Source organism: Grammomys surdaster, unplaced genomic scaffold (assembly GCF_004785775.1).
Source record: "Grammomys surdaster isolate TR1022 unplaced genomic scaffold, NIH_TR_1.0 126313, whole genome shotgun sequence".
Classification (NCBI taxonomy): Eukaryota; Metazoa; Chordata; class Mammalia; order Rodentia; family Muridae; genus Grammomys; species Grammomys surdaster.
This window is the reverse complement of record NW_021621113.1, coordinates 6,923,857-6,944,303: the sequence shown is the minus strand read 5'-3', so window position 1 is coordinate 6,944,303 and position 20,447 is coordinate 6,923,857. Positions and strand designations below refer to the sequence as shown.

Genomic DNA, 20,447 nt, shown 5'->3' with positions numbered 1-20,447 from the left:
CTGCACCCCTATCCCGGCTTCCTAGTGTCCAGAACTCCAGGTCTATCTAAGCACACGGAGGTGGGGGGTGAGAGCAGGTCAGCGCCAAGCAGCCGGGTCAGCTCCGAGGCCTGAGGGGAAAGAGGGGGAGGGGCGCTGAGGGGCTGGGGGAGGGGGAGGGCTCATCCATTTCTCCCTTGACAGGTGGTTTGTGTTTCTGATTGGACAGCGCCACCAGGCTCACACCTCCCTCCCCCAACTCTCTGGAATGTATAATTATCTGCCCGGGGGGTGGGGGTGGTGTGTGTGTGTGTGTGTGTGGTCACGTGGTTATAAAACTACCCCCCCCCCCCGGTCCCCCACCTGTGTCCGCTTTGGATACCCGCATTGAGTCCTCAGAGTGCAGGATTCCAAATTCTGGGGTGCTGAAGACTTCTAGGGCAAAAGATCCCCATCTCCAGATGTGTGTATGTGGAGGGGGTGTCAAATCTCAAGGTTCTGGGAAGGGACACCCCAGAGGTGTCAGAGACCAGAGCAGTGGGGGAGGGCCGAAGCCAGAGCCAGAGGGAAAGGGAGGGGTAAAGAGAGAGGGGAGGGGAGGGGGCTGCCCGCGGGGGGTTGGGTCATTGTCTTTTAGAATTTGGGAGCCTTTGAAAAGCCGTGGGCCCTCCCACCGCTATTGTGCGGGGGAAGATGTAGCAGCCTCTTCTCCGAACCACCCCTTTGCCTCCGGACTTCTCTGGGGCCAGCAGCCGCCCGACCTGGGGCCCGGGGCCACGGGCTCAGCCAACGACCATGGGCTCGGTGTCCAACCAGCAGTTTGCAGGTTCGAGTTTGCGATTCAGCGGGTACACCTTAGGGTGCAGGGCGCTCAATAGCTAAATAGAAGGGAGGTGGGAAAGTGTCCCACGGACTTGCCCGCGGGACCCCAAGTCCCTGTGGCCTCCTACTTCTTGGGACCATCTCTGGACTAGGGAACCCTGGTGTTCCAGTGGCTTGTTCGCGGAGCCCGTGGGGGCGGAGGGAGAGAAGAGGAGGGGCCTGTCCCGCCGCGTGTGCACGGGCAACTTGTTGTGGGAAGACAAGCAAAACTTTCGGGGCGTCAGCATCCTCAGTGTAAGCTTGGGGAGGCAGCCAGGACAGGTTTCTTCTTACCAGCTGCTTGGTAGCTGCCTTCTCCTGGGTGTCTGTCCGCGGGCTGATTACCGAGATCTCCCAGACCGGTCCCTGAGAGGGCCTGTGATCCCTTGGTCCCCAGCTGATCACCTGGCCCTCCCTATCTCCAGGTGGCTGCGCCAAGGCGGCGGAGAAGGCGCCAGAAGAGGCGCCGCCTGACGCGGCCCGAGCGGCAGACGAGCCGCAGCTGCTGCACGGGGCCGGCATCTGTAAGTGGTTCAACGTGCGCATGGGGTTCGGCTTCCTGTCTATGACCGCCCGCGCCGGGGTCGCGCTCGACCCCCCGGTGGACGTCTTTGTGCACCAGGTGAGACTGATTCTGGAACTTTGCTAGGAAAAAAAGAAAAAAAGACTGGGAGTTCCTATGAATAGGCCTGGCTGGTGGACCCTCCTGTCAGATTGGAGGAGATAAAGGACCTTCATTGTGCATCCCTATCTTTTCCGGGACACCCCAATTTTGAGTTTCTAGTAACTGCGGTGGTGCAAGGAGGAGGCACTACTGACTACCAGCAGCACCCCCTCCCCGCCCCCTTCCGGGAACCCCTCCGCCTTACCACGTGTCTATTACCTCTTTCCCCTGGGAAGGGAGCAGGGGGCAGGGAGGTGACCCCATGTGGCAGAAACTAAGGTTGTATTGTGCTTGCCGGTGGGGGAGGGCGAGCAGGCCGGCCAGGGAAGCACATGCAGGCCTGAGCCGGGCGTTAGCGCCCTGACTTATGAAGGTCTGAATCTAGTTCACAGGGAGGAGTGTGTGAGCAATTTGCCACCCTACCTACGGGTATGAACCTGAGACGTCAGGCTCTCCCAGTTTCAATGAGTACCTCAAGTTAGGTGGCCACCCAAAAGCCAGGTCCTGTGGCCAGTGTAGGTTTGGCAGATCCCGGAAGGATCAGTGTGGGAGCTGGAAAGCTCCCTTAGAGGTCTGGCTACAGATCAAGACTGGCAGGCACCTCTCTGACTGTCTACCCGGTCCTGCCTGAAAGGGAGACCTTAAGCGCTCAGGCCTGCATTCCTGGCTGTGGCAATCCCAAGTTCTCAGTTAAAGAAGGGCAACACAGTAGGGAGTGAAATTCAGTGTCGAGGGGGCAGGCGGTGGAATGGAGTCTGGCCTCTGGTCTGGCCCTATTCTCCTCAGCTTGGCATTTATGGCCCCAGACAGCCATTGATTGCTGTCCCTAACATTCCTAACCCTAAACAAGGAAGGGAGTGGAGCCTTCAGGTTTCCCTCTTCCCGGCCGTTCCTTTTCTTAGTGTCCTGCGGGTGGTTCCAGCGCTGCCATTCCACGGTGGAAAGGAAGTTCCTGCTCCTGCCCTTTTCCACGTTTGCTGGGTTAAGACTGGACCAGGAAAGAAGAAATTGTTAATCCCTGGCCCAGGAGCTTGACACCCGGGGCCGGGCAGGGAGGGGTTACTTCAGGGAGGTTAGCTTTAGGAGCTGTGGGGGAGGGGAAAGGAGGATGTGGGGATTAAGAGTTGGAGCCTGAGGGATGGCGCTCTTGAGGGGGAGGGGTGGGGAAGGAGATGCTGGATGGACTGGTTGGGGGCTGCCAGGAAGGCTGAACACTGCCCTCTGGTCAGGAGGTTGAGGCGTGGAAACTAAGTGGAAGGGTTGAAGGAATTTGAGGACCAGCTCTTTGCTGTTAGGGTCCTGGGGTCACTGAGCTTCTGGAATATGTGCTTTCTTAAGGGACCTGCTGAATCACCCTTAACTTTTCTGCACCGCCCCCCATCCCCCATCACTACCACCAGACTGCTGGTTTCTGGATGGTGGCTTTGTGCCCCCCATCTCATTTGCATATGTGAATGATAACCCACAGGAAGTAATTGTGAGACAGAAGGGAATTGGCCTGTTTAGATCTATTAAGTCCCTTTATTGCAGGAACCAGCTCTGAATGGCCCTCCTCAGCGGGGGGCAAGCCGCCCCCATTCGTCCATTTATCTGATCACAGAGATTAAAATAGTTCCTGGTCTGGAGATGGGCTGGGGACCTTCAATTTTGGGAACCTGGGGTATAAAGGAGGGTTCAGCACTTTCATGACTCCTTGCAAAGGCGCTGAGGAGAATGTACATTCTGATCTGAGGTTCGTTGGTGTTGGGACAAATGGAGAAGCTGTGCCTCTCTTAGGATCTGTAGCAATCGAAAGCTATAGGATATCGCTGGAGGAAAGCTGCAGTCTTCAGAACAGACCAGCTTGGGGACCTGCCCACATTTGTGGTCTTCGTGTTTGGTTTTCTTTGTGTTCTTTTGAGGGGGGCATCTCACTGTGTAACCATGGCTGACTTGGAATTTGCCCCGTTACCCAGGCTGGCCTTTAACTCAAGAAGCTGACCATCCCTGCCTTCTGGATATTGGGATTAAAGGTCCATGCCTTTAATCCTGGCTGGCATATTTGAAGAACTCAGTTACCTCTCCACTCTCCACACCCTGTAACTGGTGTTATTTCACAACCTGCCCCCACTGCTTGAGAAGGTCTACACTCTAGCAGTCAATTCGGTTGTTGAGCTGAGGTATCTCTAACGGAGGAATGTTGTAGATACGGGTTAATCTCTAAAACTTGTTTACTTTGGTAGAGGAGTGTAGAGAGGGTAAGAAATCTTTAGAGGAGCTTCTTGTTCTTCAGCTGTTGGACCCTGGGGATGGGGTAGGATTGAGTGGTGGGGGAGGGGGATGTTGTCTCAAGATGACATTTGCCATGCCAGGGAAAGGATGGGGGGGATCAAAGAAGACTTTTCCAAGATTGAGGTAATAAGGTTCCCAACATCCTGTTAACCACTGTCCTGGCGCTGACCCATACACTCTTTACATATATATTCTGAGATAGCACCTTACACTGTAGAGCAGGCAGGCCTACAAGTCATTGTATATATAGCCAAGTTGACTGGTAGTTGGGTGACACCAGAGCCTGACTTGTATATAGTTCATTCTGTTCCCAGTAGAGGGAGTAGGCTGAGGGTGAGGGGCTATTGAAACAGGTTTCTCTAAATACCCATTTTATTCGGCCATAGATTCTTAGGTCTTGAAATCTGAAATTAATTAGTTGTGAGAACCCAAAATGTCTCCCTATCTTGCCAAATATCCCTTGGGAGGTGCGATTACTTCTCATTGGGAAAGGGTTAGCAAGATATTCGTCAAAATTGTTAGAAGTCCCTGGCCACTTTTAAGTTTGGGTTTAACTCTGATTTCCTGTGGTTCAAAATCTAAACCACCAAGATTTGTAGAAATTAGGAAATAAAATAGTAGTGGTCTTCAGCAGCTCCTCAGAATAAGTTTTTGTTTTGAAGGCAGGCTCTTTTGTAGCACGGGTTGAGCCTTGACGCTATACCTGCATAGACCCAGGGTTCAGGTCACAGGTATGCACAATCACCTTCTGGCCCAGATAACTTTTTATTGGCTTTTTATGCTTACAGGCAAAGACAATATGTATATATTTGGCAAAGGAACTAGGTTGGGTGTGGAAACAAAAAATTCAATATTGACCCAGAAATTTAAGCTAAACCAACTGTGTGAGCCCCAGTGCTTTGGACCTTCAGAAAATGCCAAAGGGATTGCAAACAGCCTCCCCTGAGGGCCTGGACAGGGTAGCTGGGGGTGGGGGGCATGTGTGGGATCTTGCCTTCCTGGTTTATATCACGGCACCTAGTTATGGATGTCTCGTGCTGTCTCTACCTACGTGGATGTCCTTTCGAGAGAAGAACTCGGCTGTCTGGATAGTTTCATAGTTTGTACTTGATCTAAATGAGTGTGGAAAAGGAAAACCTGTTACAATGTCATGAGGAACTTGGAGGATCAGGAGTAGACTCTTTAACCAGAAAGAGTCTATTCACCAGAAGAGACAAAGAAGGACTGTAGGTGAATGAGGAGGCGGCTTCTTCTGAACTGGTTAGGATGTGGCTTGGCACCATGTAGTGTTCCCTGAGTATCTGTGGGATGCTCTGAACCCCAGAACTTCGGCTTCATCTTGGAATCCAACCCAGGACACTGTCATTCCTGTCAGTGGGAAGAGGTGGCTTAGGAATGTGTGTGTGTTTTTTTTAATATAAAGTTAATATGAAGAAGTCCACAAGTTATTTTGTCATGAACTATTTGACGCCCTCTTTCTGAGGAGACATGCTTTTCCTGGATAAAGACTTTACCACCATTCCAAGCAAATCTTGCAATATGGTAAACTTCTGCCCTGAGGGTGACTGTGGCTGCTTGTCATGTACCTATCAGTGGTTTTCAGTGACTTGGTCCAGGGTATAAGGCATAACCATTGCTCAAACATTCCTAATCGGAAGTTAAACTTCATCTACCAAGTCTTTAATATTTATTTATTTATTTATTTATAGAAGCTGTCACTGTCACCTGCGTGAAGAACAGGTCTGTTTAGTCCAAGTCTGGGAGGAGTTGGAACAGGAAACATTCATAATTCTGCCTACTTTAAGCATGGTTTTACATTACTGTTAGACACTAATATGATGGCTTTCTCAACGGTACTGGAATAAAATCCGGGAAGCTTTTCCCTCCCATTCGCACCCTGCAAATAGCTCAGGGTGGGATGGGAAGAAATCAGCTTGCTTGTCCTTGGCAAGTCCAGCATTAGGAAGGATAGGAAGGAGCCAGAAAACCAACATGAGGAGCCTCGAGTGGGTTGAGGCGCCATCTGGTGGAGAGCTGCGGAGGAGCATTTGGCCTGGGCCACTGAGCAGAGGTGAATGGCAGTTAACCTTACCGTCGGGGACATTTATGATACCAACCGCTAAGCCTCTAGCACTGAAGCCCCGGTGAAGCTTTGACGCCACAGTCTCTATCACTACACTGTGCTGCCAGTGTTGAATCCTTGAAATTAAAATGATTATTTAGGGGTTTTAGAGTATTTCAAGAAAAAAAAAATGATACCCGGCTTGCCCTATTACATCTTGCTAGCTAGCAAAACCAGGCTAATGGCAGTGGGCCCAACACTTGTCCTTTCTCTGTTACTGTGACCTAGGTGCTTATTTTTATCCCAAGCTCCTGTCCGGAACACTCCCTGGCTCTCCCAAATACTTGGCTGATCTCAGTTCATTAGGGTGTCTGATCAGATTTCTCCTCTTAATCAGAGCATTTACGGTTGGGATGCTGCATGGGTTTGAGTGTTTAGCTCCCTGGTTGGTCTAAATTAAACATTTAATATGCATTTAGTTCCTAAACCCAGCATTGGTCAGAGACATGTATGGGGTCCGTCAGAACTGGAATAGTTCTGTGTGCTATTCTATCCAGAGGAGAGAGCCCTGGTCTTGGTCCTGGTAAACTGGTTAGGTTACAGGGAAATTCTCCCATAAAGAAGGAAGCGCGAGAAACGAACAGTGTGTGAGAACTGAAAGAGACCGAATAGTTGTAACTATAAGCTTTGACAAATGAGTCCAAGAGTCAGAACTTTTACTTATTCTTCGGTCCACACTGATGTTGGTCTGGGGTATTCGATGTGGGGGTGGGTGGGGATTCATCAAAAGAAAGAAGCAGAAGCCAGGAAGTTCTTGTAACTGAAGAGTGCCGTGGGGCACCGGGGAGGAAATGCTGTAACTCTCCTAAGGTCATCTTCCCCCCTGCAGTGGCCCAAGCAGGCTGTACACCTGACAAACTTCAACAGGTTGGAAAAAGAAAATGGGATTCCAGCCCCTCCTCCCGTTGAAATATTTATCTGCTGCGGGAAGGACTTGGCTGAAGACGCCATGGGGGGGGGGGGCATCCTCTGTAGTCCATCCTGGAGGTACAGGGAGGGTGGCTGGGAAGGAAGATGGCTGATAGTTGACCAGCAAACTTCCCCTTCCCGGACGGAGACTGACTGGGGAAGAGGTTCAGAGTCCGTTCCTCTCATCCCTACTATAGTGGGAAGGAAGGAAGGAAGGAACGAACTGGTCCGGTTTGAATGTGGGGGGGAGGGTGGGGGTTGAGCCATCCTGGGGGGATCTGTGCCCTGGAACTCCAGGAATCTGACCACCAGAACCAACCAGTGTCAACTCTTTGTTCCCCGGGGCTGGGCTCTATTGGGGGAGCTCAGATCATGCCCCTCCCCCAGGGCCTTTTCTTTTTGGAGGGGATGGGAAGAGGGGCGGGGCCCTGCTTTGTGTGTGGTTAGGGGTGGACTGGGGGTGGTAGAAGAATTTCAGGCTCCTTTTAGATTCTGGCCCTGGGAGTCTGGCTTGGTGGGGCTGCACACTGATTACCTATCTGATAAGAGAAGAATTCAAACTATGTTTTAGAAAGGAGTGGGGGAGGGGACGGGCAGCCACCCCTGGAGACCACCAGTTTAAATACTGCCTAGCCTTTCTGTTGAGGTGCTGGCAGAGGCCGTCTTAAGCAGATCTTCAGTGGTGGGGGCACTGAGGGGGTTAGTCGGTCGCATTACTTTACCTACTTGTACGGTCCCTTTGGGCTCACCAGTCGAAGGAGTGGGTGGAGTAGGGAGGCTGTAGCTCTCAGTAAACCGGACCTCATAGAGGGCTGTTTTTTGAGTTCCTAAGAATGATTAGTAATAAAAGGAGAGTTCTGAGGATCTCAACATTTGGCTCTTACTGTTAACCTGCCTCCATCTAGCCTGAAAGGTAGGTAATTGGTACTCCCTGAGGATTTATACATGGCTAGTGAAGTGTTAACTACTCTTCATGCATAAAACCCCACAGCACAACCGTAAAATCAGTCTATACTCCATTTTACAAATGAGTGAGGAGGGAACCCGCTCCTAGACCCCATTCTTATCTTCTGCATCACAGCTGGACCTGGGAGGGACCCTCCAGGCAGGAATTGCCTGGGGAGAGGCAGTTGGTCTGGCTGCCCAGCTCTCCTCTAGCTAGTGCCTCTTGACTTTTAGGAGTGGTTTTAGGGTAGTTTCTGTTCAGTAAGGCTGAGAGATGAGTCCTTTGGAACATTGTATTACTTTTATTTCCTGCTTTAAGGTTTTACCACCTGCCCTTCGTCAAATTGAGGCAGGAGGTCATCATGCCTTGGATATTCCTGTGTGGGTAAAACACTAGGTGGGAGGCAGTCTGGTTAGAGTATGCTTACCAATGTGTGGCCCTGGGTTCGATTCCAAGCAACCTTCTTAAAAAAGTGAAAGAACATACCTTTGCAATATTTCTATGACAATATTTCTGGGACAATTATAAATAATCCTAAAGTGTTTAATTTGAGTGTAGTGAGACCTTACCTGTTAGAATCTGGACCTAACATTTTTTTTAGGTCAAAGGTAGTGCCTGTGCTAAGCTAAGATGCCTACTATGGGCCTACATCTATTATTCCAGCATTCAGCAGGCTAAGGGTGGGAGATCTCCAGTTCAAGGCCAACCTGATCTATATAAGCAAGGTAAACGTTGGTTAAAAACTGAGCAAGTTTCTGAGTTGAGGCAGCCTGGTCTACATAGTGAGTGCTCGGTCAGCCGAGGAATAAGAAGCAAACCACCGCTTATCCATTTTTCTGAGGACCCTCAAGGCCTAATTAGAGGGCTTGCATTTTGATGAGCCTAGAGAGGGCATGTGGCGCCCGGGACTGAGTGAGCTCTTCACCAACACCCATGCCGGAAGCTTTGTTTGTGTAATGTGTAATATCAATTAAATTATTTAATAACAAAAGCTCACAGGGTGGAGGATTTGTGCCCATCTGGCTAAAGATTCCACGAGTGAAGTACTCTGGCAACTAGAATATAGTGGCACGTGCTGATGATCTCGGTCCTGGTTAGGTACACAGGGTCTATTTTTGTTTCTCTGAATTTACTTTTTCTTGTCTTTGCGATCTTACCCACCCCACCCCCACCCCCGTGTGTGTGTGTGTGTGTGTGTGTGTGTGTGCATGCGTGTGTGTGCGCGTGTGTGTGTCTCAATCTCTCCATGACCATGTCTGGCCTGGAACTATGTAGACCAGGCTGGCCTCAGATGCAGTGCCTCTGCTGGGATCCAGGGCATGCAGCACCATGCCCAGATCATTCTTTTTTTGGGGGAAGTGAGAAAGAACCATTGTATGTTAGGCAGGCACACTGCCATTGAGTCCCACGTCTTATGGAGACTCTTCTTTGTTGACATAGATATTCTGAATCGCTTACTCTAAGGGCTGGGAGGTGCTGTTGCCTGCACTAATGAACAATGGATCTGGTGTGACAGCTGAGAGCTTGGGGATTCTTGGTTCCTCTGATGAGTAGCATCCTCCGCTCTTTGCGAACTGCTTATACTCACGTTGTTCAAGTTTTGGTGCAACCTGTAGCAGTGTTTCCAGGAAGGAGACTAGTCTATAGAAATTGCTCTAAATCCTTATTTACATTCTAAATCAAATAATTTATTATCTGTTTCCTTGTTGGGCATGTTCACCTGCTCCCAGCTGCCCAGGGGGTTGTAGCAGGAGCCACTGGGGTGATGAAATTGAGGAGCTTGGGTAACAGAACTGCCAGACAGACAGAAAGGAAGGAAGGAAGGAAGGAAAGAAGAAAAAAAGAAAGAAAAAGAAGGGAAGAAAGAAAAAGAAAGAAGGAAAGCAACCAAGCTACCTCATTGCCGTGGAATACATGTGTAATTGGAGGCTGAGGCAGGAGAATCATGAATTTGAGGTATAGTGAGACCCTGTCTCAAAAAACCCAAAACCCACTGGGCAGTGGTGTCAAAAACCTTTAATCCCAGCACTTGGGAGACAGAGACAGGTGGATCTCTGTTGTGAGTTTGAGAGTAAATGTGCCTAAAATGTGGCATGAACAACAAATTTGCTGATTTTTTTTCATGCTTTTTAAATTTGGGCGGGGACAGGGGCATGCCACAGTATGCATGTGGTTGTGGAGGTCAGAAGCCAACTAGGGGGAGTCTGTTTCTCTGTCATGTGCGTTCCAGAAACAGGTTTTCAGGCCTGGCTGCAACTGACCTTACCCACTGCACCATCCTGCCAGCCCCTTAATAATACTGTTTTTTGTTTGTTTGCTTGTTTTTTTTGTTTTTGTTTGTTTGTTTGTTTTTTTGGTTTTTTGAGACAGGGTTTCTCTGTGTAGCCCTGGCTGTCCTAGAACTCACTCTGTAGACCAGGCTGGCCTCGAACTCAGAAATCCACCTGCCTCTGCCTCCCAAGTGCTGGGATTAAAGGCGTGCGCCACCACTGTCCGACAATAATGTCTTTTAAAGTAATAATGTCTTTTAAAGTAAAGTAATCTGTCATTCTAAGTGTTCTGGCCTTGTAACTGTGTAGCCCAGGCTGTCCTCCAGCTGCAGCTGGTGCTTTCTGTCCAGGCTCCCTGAGTCCCTGGGATTGTGGGCTGGGCAGAGGTGGACCCCCAGGTCTGGCTCACTTAAATTTGTGCAGTTTCCCTTTAAGTGTACAGTGGCTTTTTGTAAATTTGTCTGATTGTGTCTGACTTTTTTTTAAAGAATGGTTTATTGGGGTTGTGAGATGGCTCAATGGTTAAGAGCACTGACTGCTATTTTAGAGGTCCTGAGTTCAATTCCCAGCACCCACATGGTGGCTCACAACCATCTGTAATGGGGTCTGATGCCCTCTTCTTGTGTGTCTAAAGACAACTACAGTGTACTCATAAAATAAAATAAACAAATCTTTAAAAAAAGAATTACTTGGGCTGGAGAGATGGCTCAGTGGTTAAGAGCACTGACTGCACTTCCAGAGGTCCTGAGTTCAAATCCCAGAAACCACATGGTGGCTCACAACCATCTGTAATGATATCGGATGCCCTCTTCTGGTGTGTCTGAAGACAGCTACAGTGTATTCATATATAATAAATAAATAAATCTTAAAAAAAAAAAGAATTACTTATTTTATGCATATAAGTCTACTGTATAACTGTCTTCAGATACACCAGAAGATTCCTGGAATCTCTTCCTGACATTCCATTTTAATCCTTATCCTGTAGCTGACTTCAATTTTCAGAAACATCATCTTTATGATTTCAAACTTAAAAGATTAGAGGGGTAGACGATTTCTCATAATCGTTCCCTAGATTCATAGATTAACATTTTGTATTCTTTGATGTATTTTTTACCTCTGCACAGTATTTGTTGTTTGTTTTTTGGGGGGAGAAGGCTTGGGGCGGGGATGTTCTCAACTCTTTTGGCCTGAAATGCATCTATGTATATATAGGTCAGACTGGCCTCAACCTCAGAGATCCTTCTGCCTTTGTCTCCCAAGTACTGGGATTAAAGGCTTGTACCACCAAATGTGGTTCAATTATACTGTCTTAGTAACCCATAAATACAGCATTCGGTATGTTGCTGTCTACACATTTCCATGTGTATTTCCTAAGAATGGACAGTTCACTTGCTTACGGTGGAGGGGGGATTGTGTCTCGTCTTAGTCTCTTCGTATAGTCCACAGTGCCCTCAAGCTGGGATAACAGGTATGTGCTGCCCAGCTCTGAGTTTGGTTTTCTCATCTGTGAAATGGGAGTTCTGTCACTTTTTTTCTCTTCCTGTCTTACTGGAACAGGTCATAGGTTTGCAGTTTTGTTTTATGGCCCAGAAATGGAGGCAAATAGTAAAATATCGTGTTTCCATTTGACAGAGCAAACTGCACATGGAAGGTTTCCGAAGCCTCAAGGAGGGTGAGGCAGTGGAGTTCACCTTTAAGAAGTCTGCCAAGGGTCTGGAATCCATCCGCGTCACTGGCCCTGGTGGCGTCTTCTGTATTGGGAGTGAGCGGCGGCCAAAGGGGAAGAACATGCAGAAGCGAAGAGCCAAAGGCGACAGGTATGGCCTGGAAGGGCAGCTCGCAGCTTGTGTAAGTGGCCAAGGATGGGGACTCACTGGGGTTGCCACTTGGACTTAAGCCGTGAGACTAGCCTCTACTGTGAAGGGTGACAGTGTCCACGAGGACTTTAGAAGCAAAGGCTATGACACGGATCTGGGTGTGATGGGTGAGACGGTATATTGGGTATCTACAGTTCTTGTCTGGAGCTTCAATTGGCTAGCGTCTGCATTTTTGCTATGGGGCTTAGAACCTCTTAGCCTCTGAAGAGGTAATATAATTTGGACAGTGGACCTCCACCAGTTCAAGGCCAGACAGGAGTATATAGCAACACCTTGTCTTAAAAATGAATGCATAAACACATAGACAGGGCTGAAGAGATGGCTCAGGGGTTAAGAGCACTCTCCCAGAAGACACAAGGCTGTCTCATCTCTCCCTCACACTGTGCCTCACAGCTGGGATCTTTTGTTTTCTTCATCTTTTCAAGTTGTTGGTAACTGGAAGATGACCTACAGTGTTGCAGGATATTTGATTCCTTTGGGAATCCTGAGACTGTAAGCTGGAAAAACCTGTTTCTTGTTGGGTTGCTGCTCAGCCCTAGCAAGCACCTTTAACTAACCCCAAGAGCTTTCTGTTTACTGTGAACAAGTAGTTGTGGTGTGGCCCAGCCCTGACACATGCCTTTAACCCAAGAGCACCTCTCTGTAAACAAGAGCTAAATAAAGTCAAGGATGGGTCATGAGGCAGGGCTAGCACAACTCTCTGTTGACAGAGTGAGCATGAGAGAACCCAGGGAAGAGAGAGGAGTTGAAGGAGTATTGGTCTTGCGCCTGGTTGGAGGAGGAAGATCACCTCGGGTGCTTTCTCTGCCTCTGAGTTAGCAAGCTTTCCCCACAGCGTCTGGCGCCTGAGTCTTCATTTGGCAAATCATTTGGGATTTTGTTTTGAAAACAATGTTAAGTAGATCAGGAAGGGGAAAGATTATAATCATAAACAAACATGGATGGAAGGGTCAGCCTATCAGGAGGCTTCAAATATTTTCCAGAGTATCTCTCTCACCAATACCGTTTTGTCTCATGCCAGGTGCTACAACTGTGGTGGGCTAGACCATCATGCCAAGGAATGCAAGCTGCCTCCGCAGCCCAAGAAGTGCCACTTTTGCCAAAGCATCAACCATATGGTGGCCTCATGTCCACTGAAGGCCCAGCAGGGCCCCAGTTCTCAGGGAAAGCCTGCCTACTTCCGGGAGGAAGAGGAAGAGATCCACAGTCCTGCCCTGCTTCCAGAAGCCCAGAATTGAGGCCCAGGAGTCAGGGTTATTCTTTGGCTAATGGGGAGTTTTCAGGGAGGAGGCATCAATCTGCAGAGTGGAGAAAGTGGGGATAAGGGTGGGTTGCACTGGTAGCTTGCACTGCCATGTCTCAGGCCGGGGTTCCCAGTGTCACCCTGTCTTTCCTTGGAGGGAGGGAAAGGGTGAGACAAAGGAACTCCTACCCGGCTCTATCCGAAAGCAAGTGAGGGCTTTTGTGGGGGAGCCACCCTAGTACCTGCATACTTTATCTGAGACTTTAACATGCTTTGCCAAGTAGCTGGGATAGGGAAGTTCTTCTTTTTTAGAAGGCCATGTGATATTTCCCTTGCCAGACAGGATTCGAAACAAGTGTGAAGTCAAGATTAATGACCCTAATCCTCCAGCTACTATGTTCTGTGGAAGGGACTCTTCAGGAGCAAGGCGAGGAGATTTTCATACCATGCTTACTCAAAACCCAGTCCTACGATGTGCTGGGGATGGTCTCTAGCAGCGGGTTGTGATGACAGGCCAAGGGTGGCTGGGGGGACAACTGCAGGCCTGCTGCTCCCGCCTCACTCCCAGCCCTTTCTGGGCCAATGGGATTTTAATTTATTTGCTCCCCTGGGTAACTGCACCTTGGGTCCCACTTTCTCCAGGATGCCAACTGCACTATCTACGTGCGAATGACGTATCTTGTGCGTTTTTTTTTTCTTAATATAAATATTGGGTTTGTATTTTTGTATATTTTAATCTTAAGGCCCTCATTCCTGCACTGTGTTCTCAGGTACATGAGCAATCTCAGGGATAAGTCCGTAGCAGCTCCAGGTCTGCACAGCAGGAATACTCTTTTTTTGTTTTGATCACCATGGAGACCAACCATTTGGAGTCCACAGCCTGTTGAACTACCTCATTTTTGCTGATGACAGCTGGCTTTTCTGCCATAGCGTCCTTGGAAAATGTCTCACAGGTTTTAATTGAGCTGCCCCAAGACTTGATCTGGTTTTGGCAAAACACAGAAAATCAGTCTAAGCAGGAAAGGGTGGTACAGAGACATTAAAAGGCTGGGCCAGGAGAAAGGCGCAAGAGTAACTTTCCTTACCAAATCTATCCGCTTGCCAGATTAGTCTAAGCCTGCCATGCACAGCAGGGTGTGAGTGTTTGTGTGTGTGTGTGTGTGTGTGTGTGTGTTGATTTTTTTTTGATGCAAATTTATGAGGATGAGGTGTTTTGTTTGTTTGATTGTTTTTTGATACTGGGGAATCAAACTTTGGGCTTCATTTGTGCTAGGAAGTACCCTGCCACTGAGTTATCCTGGTAAGGATGCAATTTCAGACCAATACCCTTATTCCCACACTCTGGTGTCCAGGCATGGAACGTGAGGCGGGGGCTCTAATCCTTAGCATTTCACAATCTTGGCTTCCAGAGAGACTCAAGAGTGTGGGCCTCTGTGGCAAGTGTCCTGCCCTGTGATGGTTGATAGCTAAAGGAAAGAAGTGGGGGAGTTTCGTTTACATGCTTTGAGACCCGACACAAACCTACCTCACTGTGTTGAAACGGGACAAATGCAATAGAACACATTGGGTTGGTGTATGTGTCCGATCCTGGTTTCTTGTTTCCCCCAAATGCTGCCCCCACCCTTAGTTAATTATATTCGTCTGGCCTTTGTAGGACTTTGCTGTCTCTGAGTTGATGATTGCTAGGTGGCCTAGTTGTGTAAATATAAATGTGTTGGTCTTCATGTTCTTTTGGGGTTTTATTGTTTACAAAACTTTTGTTGTATTGAGAGAAAAATAGCCAAAGCATCTTTGACAGAAAGTTCTGCACCAGACAACACCATCTGAAACCTAAATGGGGGGTCCTCAAAATGAACCACTGGGACCATGACTTTCCCTTCCGTGCTCCTCCCCATCTTCCATTCTGGACCACAATGACCTGAGACAGCCCTTCTTCTCCCTCATAAGAAAACACATTTATTTCTTTGGGCATCTCTACAACTCTTGAATGACCCAAAGTAAAAATTCTGAAGAGGCCATGAACCTCTCTCTCCCGTTGTTCCCTGACTCAGTGAAGAGTTTTGGTTGGTGGTTTTGAGACAGGGTCTCACTTTGTATCCGGAGACAGCCTCAGATTCCTGGCTATCCTCCTGTCTTAGACTCCTCTGTGCAGGGATTGCAGGTGAACCACTTCTCCCTGGCAAGACCATTTCATGGTGTGATTCACCTTTGGACAGATCGAACAAACATAATCTGTCACCCTTAGGTAGACAGAAGCAATTGTGGGGCCTTCCATGTAGAAAGTGGGATCTGGAGACCAGAAAAGGGACTATGAATGTACAGTCGAGTCACTCAGGAACTTAATGCCACGGTGCAAGAAACTTATGTCAAAGAGGCCACAAGATTGTTACTAGGAGACGGACGAATGTATCTCCATGTTTACTGCTAGAAACCAAAGCTTTGTGAGAAATCTTGAATTTATGGGGAGGGTGGGAAAGGGTGTACTTGTCTGTCCTTTCCCTGATCTCTTTCCTGAACTGCAGGAGACTAAGCCCCCTCTGGGGTTTTGGTGACCCCACCCCTGGGGTGTTTTATTTCATGGTTGATTTTTTTTTTTTTTTTTACTATACCCAGGTACTTGTATTCCTATAATCATTTTGTTTGTAACACATGCTGACTTTACCTTCCCTTCTCTTCCCTGGGAAAATAAAGACTTATTGGTACTCCAAAATTGGTACTGTTCTCTCATCAGATACTTCGGATGCTTTTCTCATCTCATAATCCCCACGGCGGATTGGGAAGTCACGGGATCATTCAGTTTTCCCCTTCCCACTTTGTTAGGGATGAATCTTGAAAGTTCAGCCCTTGGAGCACCTCATTACACTGGATTTTTGTTTCTAGTTAAGGCCTCTTGTCCCTTCCTTGGAAGCTGCCACATTCAAGAGGGGATTAGAGGCCTGGCATGCATAAGAATGGGGAAGCCTATGCCTCTGCTGGGATGAAAGGCTGGGGCCAGGGCTTAGGGCATGAGACCCTAATAATACTTTGTCCTTTACTCCTCAAAGCCTTTACAAATCCTAATTAACCCCTTGCAACACCCCCCAAAAGGAAAGTACCTTACAGAACTGGGGAAATTGAGGCCAAAGGAGATTCCCCGACTATGAACCATTATTTTGTGATACAGTTTGCTAACTTTCTAGAGAGTGCTTAAACATTCTCGAAAATAGCAGGAAGACTTTTCTCAGGGAGGGGCGGGGGATGGGGGGAAACCTAAGTATTAACAGAAAGTGGATTAAATAAATCTTCAAACTGTTACCAGAGCAGGGGGTTTGTGACCCTTGAACTAATTGCACCAAAAGTTAAAACCCAGCAGCACTAACTACTAGGCTTCAGGGAGCTAAGAGCCTTCCTGAGAAATGGCATTATTAGCAGAAGCTTCACAGCTCACAAAGGAAATCCAAGTGTGAGAACTGATGAATGGGGCATTCATCTCCACAGCTTTGTTGAGTCACGTTTTGTGCTTTCCACAGGTAAAACTGAACAGGTGACATCTTACCCTGTGTTATTGAGACCACAGGGAAAAATGAGGTTAAAAAAAAAAAAGGTTCGTTGGAATTGTGAAATTCTTTTACAGAGAGAAGTATGATTTGAAAGAAATGCTAGTTGCATCAGATACCGAAAGTTCAGTTTTTGGGCTTTTTTTTTTTTTTTTGAGAAAGCAGAACAGCTTCTTCCCGGTATCATTAAATACAATAAAAGGGAAGGCAATGGATAATACTTTTGAGGAGCTAAGTCTAGGCTCAATTTTGTTCTATTCAGTGTCTAAACATCCTTCAAGACTTGGCTATTCAGCTAATGCTTTTGATTTCTTGCTAGGCCCCAAAAAGCTCTCCACAAGTGTTGTAGATTGAGTCTATTTTTGTTTAGTTTTGAGGCTGAGTTTTCTTGTGTAGGCCATGCTAGCCTCAGTCACCCTAGGTGATCTAAACTGCTGATTGTCCTGCCTTCACTGGCACCGTGCTTTTTTAGGCTGGACTGGAAACTGAACCCAGGGCTTCTGGCAAGCTAGGCAAGCACTCTACCACTAGGCTTATATTCCCCAGCGCTCTGGGCTGTGATTTTGGAAGTCCTAAGAGAAAGCTCTTTCTGTCTTGTTCATTAACGTGAGTCTTCGGAATCTGCAAATTATAAAGTCGGGATGCTTTAAATACCCCCCCCCCCAAAATGACTAGAGCAAGAAACCTTTCCAATGAATTAACAGCATTAAAAGGCGACAAGTGAAAACACGTTAGAATTTTTTGAAGAGACTATCCCGTAGATCAGGCTGACTTTAAATTTACTACGTAGCAGAAAAGACATTAATCCTCACGGCCTCAGTCTTCTGAGTGCTGAGTTCAGTGACGACGCGCCACCAGTTTCAGCTAAAAGAACGATTTTTAAGACAAAATTTTAAAGAAACGCAGTTCACTTTTCCATGGTTTACGTCCATATCATCAGCAGCTGGGAGACTGAGGCAGGAGGATTATCATAATTCGATGTTACCGTGTCTCCCAAAATGCAAGCATTGCGATCAAACATAGAGAAACTCATTTTTGAGGTGGGGTTACCACATTCTCTCTCCGTAACAAACTGCCACAATTACCCGAGGCCACACAGCATGTGTGGGCTGACCTCTTCTCAGGCCATTAGGCTGGACTCTCGCCTAACAAGCACGGTTTGCATCAGGCGACCCTAGCGGCAGCAGTATCGCTCACGTGACCTCGGCCCTCCAGGCGCTGTTTCCACGCCCCGCGAGAGCCGCTACCAATAGCCAACTCGCAAGATCTCGCACCGCTCCGCCCCCGAGTCCGCAGGCGCAGGGCGCGGCCCCGCCCACCACGGACGGAGGAGGCGTGTCCAAACTCACAGAGGTGACGTGTTCTTCCAGCGCCAAGTCGTAAGTCGCCTCGAAGTGGTAGAAAAGCGCCTTCTCCGGCGTCCTTGGTGCGGAGTGAAAACAGAGACCCAGAGGTGGGAAAACTGGATGTGGAGTTAGCCGCGGGAGACACTCAAGTCCGGCCGGGAGAGTGGCCATCGAGGTAACAGATGCGACAGCCAAGGAAGGTAGTGATTGGTCAGCCCAGGGTGAGAAATGGATTGCCGGGCAATAGAGAAGGAAGTTGCGGGGATTGACCAAGATGTGGGTACCATGATGTGGCAGGATATTTGGAAGAAATCAGTGCACATAAGAAGGATAAGAAAATGGAAACCACCATGTCCCAAAAGACTCCCGTTGGCTTTAGAGGCCTGAGTGGATTAGAACAGTCTCTGGATTCAGACGCGTGCTGCTTGTCACAGTCCGTCAGTCTCTTCAGTCAGTTTTATTTATTGCAAGCACAGATGACTTCTCTCTCTCTCTCTTTTAATTTATTCAAGGTTATCTGGCTGGTTTTTTTGTTCTTGTGTGATTTCTGACATAGCACGAACTATGTCATGGATCAAAGAAGGAGAGCTGTCTCTTTGGGAACGGTTCTGTGCCAACATCATAAAGGTGAGCCATACCCCAGAGGGAAAGTTGACCTTTCCGATAGTTGAGTAATTGCGTTCATTATTAAGTTTCAGCAATCCCTAGGAAGTGGAATTTAGTAAAGGAATGAGAGAATCTTGAAAAAATTATAATGTAGTTTGCAGGGCTACATTTCTAGTATTTATTTACTGAATGCCTTATTTTCTTAAGGCCAATCAGGATCTATCATTAGATCACACAGACTGTTAAATTTGCCTTCTGGAAAACTGAATTGTGGCGTTGGGAGTTTCAAAATAGCTCACTGGTAGGATGTTTACTTAGTATTCGAGAGACCCTGAGTTTGAAAAAGGGAGAGAGACTGTGACTGTGAATGAGAAGGACCAGAAATTTGTCTCACTGGCACAGTCCATTTGGAGGTTGAACAGCCCTTTCACGGGGTTGGATATCAGATATTGACATTATGATTCATGACAGTACCAAAATTACAGTTATAAAGTAGCAATGAAAATACTCTCATGTTGAGGTCACCACAACACGAGGAGCTGTATTACAGGGTCACTTAGGAGGGTTGAGAACCACTGCCCCAGAGCTTCCATCCGAGTGCCCTTGTACTGTCTTCTGAGTTAATGTTTCTTTGACGGTTAGACTGTAACCATCTGCTGTAAAGGCAGACAACCATGAGGGAAACTCCTGTTATCTCCCAACCATGTGGCTTCACAGACATGTCTTTTTGAGGATTAAAAGTGGTATGCACACAAAGAATTTAGCACAATATCTCGTGATCCTCGGTTATTTATCTTGGTAGGGTGATACATAGCGTACATTTAGAGGACAGAGAAGAACTTTCAGGATCAGGCTCTGGGGCAAGTACCTTCACCAGCTTAGCCATCAAAGGCCCCATCAGGAATCACAGCGATGTCATACTCTGTGCTTGAGAGAGGTTGTGATTGAAACCAGTCAGCCTGGCTTTATTTATTTATTTATTTATTTAGATACAGACTCTCAGTGTTTAGCAATGAATTTGAGTCAGTAAGCCTTGTATTTCCACATACTCGCCTACAAATGTCAAATAATCACAAGTAGGCCAGAAAATGGAAACTCTTTCCTTAGGAAACTACGTGTAACAGCCTCGTGTTGGCAAAAATAAATGTAGGAGACAAAAGCAAAAGACAGTGGAGGGATGAGTGTGAAAGATAGCTCAGATGCCTCCGTGGATAAAGGTTCTTGCCACTAAGTGTGGTAACCTGGATTTGGCCCCCACAACCTACACAGCAGGAGGAGAGAACTGTTGAAAATAGGCCCTGGTTCGTCCTCCCTGTCTTGTGCTCCAGAAACAAGATTCAGATTCAAAATGTATTTATAAGCACCTTGGCCACAGAGCCAGGCTCTTCTCTGACTAGATAGAACTTAAACGGCCCCATTTATTCTCGCCCCCATTCTGCCACATGCCTGGTCACCTGTGCTCAAGTACCATGCATCCTGCTCATGGTGTCTTCCCAGCAAATCCCCCCGGCACCCCTCCCCCACTTCTTTCGTAGAATTCTTTCCCTCTTAATGTCCCACCTTCTATCTCCTGCCTAAAGAGAGGTCTGGTCTCAAAAAAGAGAAAGAAAGAAAGAAAAGAAAGAAAGAAAAGGATAGAGAAGAGAAAAGGAGAGGTAGAAATCCCTGAGTCTAAGCTTCTTATTCCGTTTCTCTCTTGTCCAAGACCATCATTATTTGTAAATCATTCCCTAAACCATGCCATCCCAACCTAAGTGATTGGGACAACAGTCTTCTTATAGAGAACTGACTCATAGAAAGTATCTTCTGCCCTCCAC

The 20,447-nt window shown here is 47.7% G+C and overlaps 2 protein-coding genes across 5 annotated transcripts in view; both read left to right on the top strand.

The window, feature by feature from the left end:
* The first annotated feature begins 774 nt into the window (after positions 1 to 774).
* Positions 775 to 13,137, top strand: Lin28a (lin-28 homolog A). The gene is made up of 4 exons (XM_028759551.1): positions 775 to 805; positions 1,266 to 1,462; positions 11,655 to 11,839; positions 12,921 to 13,137. The coding sequence occupies exons 1-4, from the start codon at positions 775 to 777 to the stop codon at positions 13,135 to 13,137; spliced, it is 630 nt and encodes a 209-aa protein (XP_028615384.1).
* A 4,899-nt stretch (positions 13,138 to 18,036) lies between these two features.
* Positions 18,037 to 20,447, top strand: part of Dhdds (dehydrodolichyl diphosphate synthase subunit) — a 30,956-nt gene continuing 28,545 nt past the window's right edge. For 3 of the 4 annotated variants that reach the window (XM_028759846.1, XM_028759845.1, XM_028759843.1), the window contains exons 1-2: positions 18,037 to 18,199; positions 18,537 to 18,651. In XM_028759846.1, coding sequence (XP_028615679.1) covers positions 18,589 to 18,651 — 63 coding nt within the window. In that variant the 5' untranslated portion in view covers positions 18,037 to 18,199; positions 18,537 to 18,588. Of the gene's footprint in view, positions 18,225 to 18,536; positions 18,652 to 20,447 lie in introns of all 4 variants that reach the window. The other variant, XM_028759844.1, reaches the window with a different exon arrangement.